The 9,713-nt window shown below is 49.1% G+C and overlaps 1 protein-coding gene across 2 annotated transcripts in view; it reads left to right on the top strand.

The window, feature by feature from the left end:
* The first annotated feature begins 295 nt into the window (after positions 1-295).
* Positions 296-9,713, top strand: part of SFRP1 (secreted frizzled related protein 1) — a 40,759-nt gene continuing 31,341 nt past the window's right edge. For both annotated transcript variants that reach the window (XM_053270230.1, XM_053270228.1), the window contains exon 1: positions 296-1,175. In XM_053270230.1, the coding sequence (XP_053126205.1) occupies positions 626-1,175 (550 nt within the window). In that variant the 5' untranslated portion in view covers positions 296-625. The remainder of the gene's footprint in view (positions 1,176-9,713) is intronic.

Below are 9,713 nucleotides of genomic sequence, written 5' to 3'. Positions count from 1 at the left end.
ACGCACGACTTTACTTTTTACCTTCTCACCACCCCAATTACGTGTGAACTGCTCCCCGACAGGGACTTTGGCGTAAGTCTGGCCGGAACGCGCCCACCGCCCCCCCCTCCGGAGGAGATGCGAGTTAAAGGGCTTCAAAAGCCCCCTGGGGGAAACTTGGACGCGATTGGCCAATGGAGCCAGTAAGTGGCTGCTGCTGCTAAAGTCCGGGGAGACGGGGAGGGGAGGGGAGGGGAGGGGGCGGAGTGAGTGGGCGAGCCGCTGGGCGCTGATTGGCTGCTGGGGGGAAGGGCTCTCAAACTCTCCCGAAGAAAGTGCTGCTGGTGGCCACAGTTGAGTCCTGCTGCTGCTGCTGCTGCTGCTGCTGCTGCTTTGTGCGGCCAGAAGGCGACTCGGGCGCCGCTGGAAAGGCGAGGACCTGGGGAGGGACGCTGTGGAGCGAGGAGCCTGGGAGGCGCAGCAGTGGCGGAGCGTTGGCTCCCACGCCTGGCCTCCCTCCCTCCCGCTCTCGCTGCCGACCTGCGAAGCCAGGAGGCGAAGCGAAGGGCCAAGCCCAGAGGGGCTCGGGCAGTCGGGGGAGGCCAGGCGCAAGAGGCTCCTCCCGGGGCTGGCGGCGGCGGGCAGGATGGGCGCCAGCGGGGAGGCGCCCCCCGGGATGCCGGTGGTGCTGATGCTGGGGGCCGCCTTGGGCGCCCTCCTGTGGCCGGGGGCCGCGCGGGCCAGTGAGTACGACTACGTGAGCTTCCAGTCGGACATCAGCGCCTACCAGAGCGGCCGCTTCTACACCAAGCCCCCGCAGTGCGTGGCCATCCCGGCCGACCTGCGCCTCTGCCACAGCGTGGGCTACGACAAGATGGTGCTGCCCAACCTGCTGGACCACGAGACCATGGCCGAGGTCAAGCAGCAGGCCAGCAGCTGGGTGCCGCTGCTCAACAAGAACTGTCACGTCGGCACCCAGGTCTTCCTCTGCTCGCTCTTCGCCCCCGTCTGCCTCGACCGCCCCATCTACCCCTGCCGCTGGCTCTGCGAGGCGGTGCGCGACTCCTGCGAGCCGGTCATGCAGTTCTTTGGCTTCTACTGGCCCGAGATGCTCCGCTGCGACCAGTTCCCGCAGGACGACGTGTGCATCGCCATGAACGCCCCCAACGCCACGGGGGAGCCCTCCAAGCCGCAAGGTAGGTCTCCCCTCTCTTGGGTAGCCTCCTCCGGGGGCGTAACGCGGGGAGAGGGGGCTGTGTGCGCCCCTCTCCCCAGAGGCCCCCACGAGGGAAGGAACAACATGGGGAGGGGTGGAGCTGGGACCCCCCCAGGAGCTGGGGGGGGGCCCTTGATCTGCTTAATTATAGCAACATCCCCAGTAGCCTCAGCCACCTAATCAGCCAGCGAGGTGTAGTGGTTAGCGTGCTGGACTAGGACCGGGGAGACCCGAGTTCAAATCCCCATTCAGCCATGAGACTTGCTGGGTGACTCTGGGCCAGTCATTTCTCTCTCAGCCTAATCGACCTCACAGGGTTGTTGTGAACAGAAACTTAAGTATGTAGTTCACCGCTCTGGGCTCCTTGGAGGAAGATCGGGATAGAAATGTAAATAATAATGGCGCAGTGGGGAGATGGCTTGACTAGCAAGCCAGAGGTTGCTAGTTCGAATCCCCGCTGGTATGGGAAACTCCTAGATCGGGCGGCAGCGATATAGGAAGATGCTGAAAGGCATCATCTCAGACTGTGTGGGAGGAGGGAATGGTAAACTCCTCCTGTATTCTACCAAAGACAACCACAGGGCTCTGTGGGTGCCGGAAGTTGACACTGACTTGATGGGAGACTTTACCTTTACCTGGTAGCCGCCTTCTTTCTTATACTAGGAGCATAGGAAGCTGCCTTATGCTGAACTTAGGCTTCAAGTTCCTTCCGTGGCATCTCCAAGACAGGGCTGAGAGATTCCTGCCTGCAACCTTGGAGAAGCCGCTACCGAATGTGTGTAGACAATACTGAGCTAGATAGACCAAGGGTCTGACTCAGTATATGACAGCTTCCTATGTTCCTATGAGAGCCACACAGATGAACACTTCCCCCCCAGGAAACCTTGTTGTTTTTTAAAAGCAAACCATTACAAAACACAGAGTTTATTCTAAGCGGTTTCCCCCAGCTGCACAAGAAACCTGTGCATCCTTTCATCCCCAATCTGTGAGCACCTCCAAAAACTTTTCTAATTACAAAAGAAAACCCCAAATGAAAAACATAGCAGAGGGAAGGGGAAATGAAGAGAGAACTTAAGAGAAAGCGAGGGAGGAACGAGGTTCCAAGTTCCTTCTCTGGCATCTCCAAGATAGGGTTGAGAGAGATTCCTGCCTGCAACCTTGGAGAAGCCGCTGCCAGCCTGTGTAGACAATACTGAGCTAGATCGACCTATGGTCTGACTAAGTATATAGCAGCTTCCCCTGCTTAATGAGCAAAGAGACACTTTTAAAAGTAGTGATCCTCTTAGATTTAGCAGGGGGAGAGCAACTGGCCCTATCCAACCCCAGCATCGCATCCCTCCAGTGGCTGTTGTCGGTGTCTTTCTTATGTTTTTTTTTTTAGACTGTGAGCCCTTTGGGGGCAGGCAGCCATTTAATCAATCAATCAATTTCTGTATGTAAACCGCTTTGGGAACCTTGGTTGAAAAGTGGTATATAAATACTCGTATTCATATTCGTATTCATTCCTATGTTCCGATCTTACAGCCCTCACATCTACAACAAACCTGGGTGGACCCTGCATAGCAAGGGGGGCAATTCATGCTCACTTCCACAAGACCAGCTCTCCTCCCCTAAACCAAGCAGGAGATAGTGGGGGTCCTTCTGCATCAAGCAGACGGATGCCATGAGAACATACGAACAGCCCTGCTGGATCGGGCCCAAGGCCCATCTAGTCCAGCACCATGTTTCACATAGTGGCCCACCAGGTGGAAGCTATACAACCAGGAGATGAAGACGTGTCCCTTCTCCTGCCGCTGCTCTTCTGCAATTGGTGTTAGGATGTATCCTGCCTCTGAACATGTAGGTAGCCTGTAGCCATCAGGATTAGTAGCCACTGCCATGGTGGCAGGGGGTGGGCCACTGCTAGACCTCCATGGATTTGTCTGTGCCCCACTTATGAACAGGGGCATTGCCAGGTCCTGGGTCCACAGTCTTGCTTTTGACCATTGCTCAATCATAGCCCACTAAGAATAATTATGTGTGTTTTTAAAAGTCTCTACTATTATGATTCGGAGTACTGAGTGCAGTTCTGGTCACCATATCTTAAGAAGGACATTGTAGAACTGGGAAAGGGGCAGAAGAGGGCACCCAAGATGATCAGGGGTCTGGAGCAACTTCCTTAGGCTACAGCATCTGGGGCTCTTTACTTTGGAAAAGAGGCCATTCTGGGGAGACATGTTCAAGGTGTATAAAATTTTGCATGCGGTAGAAACACTAGAGCCAGGGGTCGTCCCTGACCTGAAACGGAAGATTGTCTGATTGTTGGCACAGAATTTTAGGACCGACAGAAGGAAGTACCTTTTCACACAGTGCATAGAATCCTGTGACTACAGGCCACCTCCAGCCGCAGAGGCACGATGCCTCTCAATACCAGTTGCAGGGGAGCAACAGCAAGAGAGAAGGCATGCCCTCACCTCTTGCCTGTGGGCTCCTCAGAGGCATCTGGTGGGCCACTTTGCAAAACAGGATGTTGGGCTAGATGGGCCTTGGGCCTGATCCAGCAGGGCTTTTCTTATGTTCTTATAATAGGAACATAGGGAGCTGCTATATACTGAGACATAGGGACATAGGAAGCTGCCATATACTGAGTCAGACCGCTGGTCTATCTAGCTCAGTATTGTCTTCACAGACTGGTTGCGGCTTCTCCAAGGTTGCAGGCAGGAATCTCTCTCAGCCCTGTCTTCATGAAGCCAGGGAGGGAAACCTTCTGCTCTCAAAACCTTCTGCTCGTCCCAGATCATCTCAACTGCGCGGGAGGAGGCAATGGTAAACCCCTCCTGTATTCTACCAAAGACAACCACAGGGCTCTCTAGTCGCTAGGAGTCAACACCGACTTGATGGCACACTTTACTCTAACTTTACTCTAACTTTACTCTAACTTTACTCTAACTTTACTCTAACTTTACTCTAACTTTACTCTAACTTTACTCTAACTTTACTCTAACTTTACTCTAACTTTACTCTAACTTTACTCTAACTTTACTCTAACTTTATACTGATAGAAACAGTAGAGTGCCAGGTGGGGTTAGGAACTCTTCCCTATGCTCTGTGCAGGTGCCTCCACTGCTCCACATCCTTTCTGGAAGAGGACACGGAGGAGGGAGTTGGCTGATGAGATTCAGGGCTCTGAGTCACTCATTGGGGCGTATGTCACCCTAAGCCAACTCCTGATGATACCCCTGTCCCACTTTGGGGGAAACTAGGCAGCGATATCCCTGCCCTGAAATAAGGTGCTACAGACATCTGAAGCTGCTGTCCCCTGGATGAGACCATTGGTCCAGCTAGCCCAGTAGTCTTCTTTGGGGAGGAGAGCTGGTCTTGTGGTAGCGAGCATGGATTGTCCCCTTTGCTAAGCAGAGGCTGCCTTGGTTTGCATTTAAATGGGTGACTGGATGTGAGCGCTGTAAAATATTCCTCTTCGGGGCTGCAATGCAGTGACACAGCCTCTGCCTTCCATGCAGAAGGTCCCAGGTTCAATCCCTGGCAGCATCTCCAGGTAGGGCTGGGAGAGACTCCTGCCTGGAACTCTGGAGAGCTGCTGCCAGTCAGTGCAGACAGTACTGAACTAGATGGGCCAGTGGTCTGTTCCTTTGTTCACTGACTGGCAGCATCTCTCCAGGGTTTCAGGCAGGCATCTCTCCCAGCCCTACCTGGAGATGCTTCCAGGGATTGAACCTGGGACCTTCTGCATGCCGAACAGATGCTCTGCCACTGAGCTGTGGCCACTCTGGGTACTTCGGGTAGCAGGTATTGGCTGCCTTTAAGGGTGGCCTAGTGGAAGATAAGCAGATCTCTCACGGGGAATTGTCCTCTGAAATGTTCTAGTGTGGTGAGTTAGAACAGGGGTTCCCAACCCCAGATGTTTTTGGATTACAACTCCCATCTCCCCCTGCCCCAATGCCACTGTGATGGGAGATTAGTCCAACAATATTGGGAATCCAAGCTTGAGAACCTCTTGGTAGAACATCAGACGAGCCCGGCTGGGCTCATCTAACACAGATGATCTGGGATCATCTAACACAGCAATCCTGGGTTCAGCAGTATTTCCAACAAAGAAGCTTCCGAGAAGCCCACAGATTGTGCGAGAAGGCGACGGCCTTGCTCTTTGTCTCCCAGCATCTGATATCCAAAGGTATACTACCTCTGAAGCTGGAGGTTCCATTCTGCTGTTGTAGAAAACAGCCATTGATGGCCTTATACTCCAGGAAGTTTTCCACCCCTCTCTCAAAGTTATCTAAGCCATTCTACATCGCCACATCTTGTGGACTAGGTCTAGTGAGCATTAGTATGACTATCTGCTAAGCAGTGGAGCAAGAAGCCCCTGGCTCAAAATTTACCTTGTACATGAAATGAAACAACAGATCCTAATAATGTAACCAAAAATAACAAAAACCACTAAATATATGAATATAAATCTGTTGGAAACCCTTGAGGAAGAAAAGACAAGATTACTGATATTTTTCAAAGAACAACTGAACTTTTTGTTGTAAACCACCCAGAGACTTGCATTTTGGGCGGTATATAAATGTGTTAAATAAATAAAATAAATAAACTTTTTGGACACTAGAAAAAGTGCACCGAAACAGCAAACATTACCGGAAAGCTGTTATGTTTCTATAGTTTACGTTACTATACTGTTCTGTTGTTCTTATGTATATATTGTCGTAGAAGTTTTGTCATTACATTTCCTCTATATCCATGATTCATCCAAGATATTTGAATGTTTCACTTTCGTCCATATCACTATATATATTTGATTGTTTCATTTTCAATATAATTTATTGAAATTATTTTCAATATAATTTATTGAAAGTGGGCTTTGTTATTTTTGGTTACATTATTAGGTTCTGTTGTTTTGTTTCATGTATTATATTTCAGATCTTTTACATTGTGGATTTGTTCAAAATTTACCTTGGCCATGGACTGCAGGCAAGAAGGCTATGATCCTTGAAATACTTAACTGAACAGTATTGGACTGACTTCTGAGTAAACAGAGACGCAGGTGGTGGGATACTCCAGACAAGGGTTCTTCTCTCGACCCTCTCCTTTGATTACAGGGCTGATAATCTTAATCTGCCTTTCTGGTTTCTTGCAAAGTTGACTGAGCTAATGGTTGTGAGGTGCTGCTCTGAATCCGATTGATTGATTGATTGATTGATTGATTGATGAAGTGCCGTCAATTCGGTGTCGACTCTTAGCAACCACATAGATAGATTCTCTCCAGGATGATCTGTCTTCAACTTGGCCTTTCAGGTCTCTCAGTGGGGCATTCATAGTTGTCGTGATCCAGCCCATCCACCTTTCTGCTGAATCCTATAGAAATGCCAAATAGTATTAAGCTCTCTGGTGCGAAATGAACAGTATATTGCCAGTGCCTTCGAGCCCTCTGTTGAGAAATTCCTGGTGGGTTGTGCCGGAAGGGATTGAATGTAGGGCAGGGGTTCTTCAATGTGGGTCCTCAGTCCATGAGCCAAACTCACAAATGTTGGCCATCAGTACCATCTTGGGATGAATGCTCATAGTGATTTTTGGCGACGTCTCCCTCCCTAGGGGTGGAAAATAGCCTTGTTGTACTTACAGCTTTCTCTGTCTCCTCACCCCATCTTTAACCTTACCTCCCACTAATGGCGCTGCCGGAAATGACTTGCCTGGCAAGACAGAGGTAGCGGGTTTGAATCCCCACTGGTAGAGGAAGATGCTGAAAGGCATCATCATTATTTTATTATTATTATTACATTTATATCCCGCTCTTCCTCCAAGGAGCCCAGAGCGGTGTACTACATACTTGAGTTTCTCTTTCACAACAACCCTGTGAAGTAGGTTAGGCTGAGAGAGAAGTGACTGGCCCAGAGTCAGCCAGCTAGTTTTATGGCTGAATGGGGATTTGAACTCGGGTCTCCCCGGTCCTAGTCCAGCACTCTAACCACTACACCACACTGCCTCTCATCTCATACTGTGCGGGAGGAGGCAATGGCAAACCCTAAATTTGACCAAATACAACCACAGGGCTCTGTGATTGCCAGGAGCCAACACCGACACTTTTACTTTACTTTTGCCCTAAGAATCTTCAGCCACCTAATGGCGCAGTGGGGAAATGACTTGATTAGCAAGCCAGATGTTGCTGGTCCAAATCCCCGCTGGTATGTTTCCCAGACTATGAGAAACACCTATATCGGGAAACACCTATATGGGAAACACCTCTATCGGGCAGCAGCGATCTAGGAAGATGCTGAAAGGCATCATCTCATACTGCGCCATTGGTAAAGATGGCAATGGTAAACCCCTCCTGTATTGTACCAAAGAAAAAACACAGGGCTCTGTGGTTGCCAGCAGTCGACACCGACTCGACAGAACACATTATCTTTACCAAATGATTAGGGTAAAATTGCAGTCATTTTTGCACAGAGCAAAGGCTTAGGGTCAAGGCAAAAAGGATCGACTTGTGCTCTCTCCCTGGAATAATCTTTGCTGGTCAATGACCGAATAAACTTATAACTTTTAAAAGCTTTTAAAGCGCCATTGGAAATGTGGCCGCTACAAGCCTGGCGGTCAGGAAACCGAACGCAGGAGAACACAGGGCAAGCTGGAAGTATTGCAATGTTCAGTCACCTATTTTCCATCTCTTGTCAAACATCACAATGGGCATTTGTCGTCCCCCACCCCAACCCCCAGATGGTACTGACCACCCCAGCTGGCTCATGTATTAAGATGTTGTTGTTGTTGGACTATAGCTACAATGATCATGATGGGAGTTGATGATGGGAGTTGTATTCTTGCATCTGGGGACCCAAGCCGGGCAACCCCTGCAGTAGGGAAAGCCAAGTTCAAATCCTTCAAGTACAACATTCTTTACATATAAAGCTGCCCTATACTGAGTCAGACCATTGGTCTATCTAGCTCAGGATTGGCTTCACAGACTGGAAGTGGCTTCTCCAAGGTTGCAGGCAGGAATCTCTCTCAGCCCTATCTTGGAGATGGTGCCAGGGAGGGAACTTGGAACCTTCTGATCTTCCCAGAGCAGCTCCATCCCCTGAGGGGAATCTCTTCCAGTGCTCACACTTCTAGTCTCCCATTCAGATGCAACCACAGCAGACCCTGCTTAGCTACGGGGACAAGTCATGCTGCTTGCTACCACAAGACCAGCTTTTTCTCTCATTCTCAGCCTAACTTGCCTTGCAGGATTATTCTGAAGATAAAATAATGCTTCACTGAACTCCCTGGAGGAAAGTTCATACACACACGTGCATATGTATGCACATACATTTATGAAATGAAAAAGTGTAAGAAGTGCCTCTCAGCCCAAGGTGTAACTAGACTCATTGGCTGACAACCAGACTAAGCTACTCAATAGTTCTACTAGGGAGTTACTCTGAAGGCATTTCAGTAGGCCTTTTGTTGAGTAATTTAGTTAGGATGGCAACCACTTTACTATTATTTAGTATATGTTATTATTTTATTTATGTTATTAATATTATTTGGTTAGTGTGTGTGTGTGTGTGTGTGTGTGTGTGTGTGTGTATATATATATATATATATATATATGAACAAAAGTTTGAGAAATAATTTGAATTCTAAATTTATTTAAAATAAATTTGACTTGAAGTAAAATAATTTGAGAGCAAAACAGATCTCAAAGCATAGCGCAGCAAAAGAAAACCAAAGGTGGTTCCCTGTCCCAAAGGGGTTCACAGTCTAAAAAGAAAAACGCAAAGCAGATACCAGCAACAGCCACGGAGTAACTGAAAAGAGCGATGCCTAGCTGTACAGGGTTGAGTAGGGACAATTGCTTTCTGCCTGCAAAATATAAGAGCACAGTGCTTGAAAAGGTACCTCTTGTGTCTCTGTCGCTTTCCTTGAGTGCCTTCGAGTTGGTTTGCATATGCATCACTCCACTGCTGCCGATGCATCTACAAATCCACTGGCCAGCTTGCCAGTGGCAAGTCACCCCGGGCCTCTGGCGAGCAGGACACCCAGCACCACATACAGCTTCTCCCCAGGGGTCTCTTTTCCACTGCCATTTTTGAGAAGGCAAGAAACAGCAGGAATCTTTCCTGAGCAGGAAGAGGGGTTCCTTACCCTCTTCACCTCCCAGCGCAAATGACAGAAGACCCACGTCTACTACTACTACTACTACTACTACTACTACTACGAATATTTATATACTGCTATTCAACTGAGTTCTCAAAGCAGTTTACATAGAAAAATAAATGATACATAAATAAAATGATCCCCTGTCCCCAAAGGGCTCACAATCTAAAAAGGCAGATACCAGCAACAGCCACTGGAGGGATGCTGTGCTGGGGTTGGGTAGGGCCAGTAGCTCCCCCACTGCTAAATGTAAGAGAGACCACTGCTTTGAAAGGTGTCTCTTTTGCTCAGTTAGCAGGGGTAACGTCCCTCCTAAGCCCTCTGCCTGTGTTACAGAAAAGAATCTGAGGGAAGAGAGAGGAATGGTGGTGACCGCAAATAATCACTGGCT

The sequence above is a fragment of the Hemicordylus capensis genome, chromosome 8, assembly GCF_027244095.1.
Source record: "Hemicordylus capensis ecotype Gifberg chromosome 8, rHemCap1.1.pri, whole genome shotgun sequence".
In the NCBI taxonomy this organism is placed as follows: domain Eukaryota; kingdom Metazoa; phylum Chordata; class Lepidosauria; order Squamata; family Cordylidae; genus Hemicordylus; species Hemicordylus capensis.
Note: the sequence above shows the minus strand (reverse complement) of the source record. Positions and strands in the feature narration are given on the sequence as shown.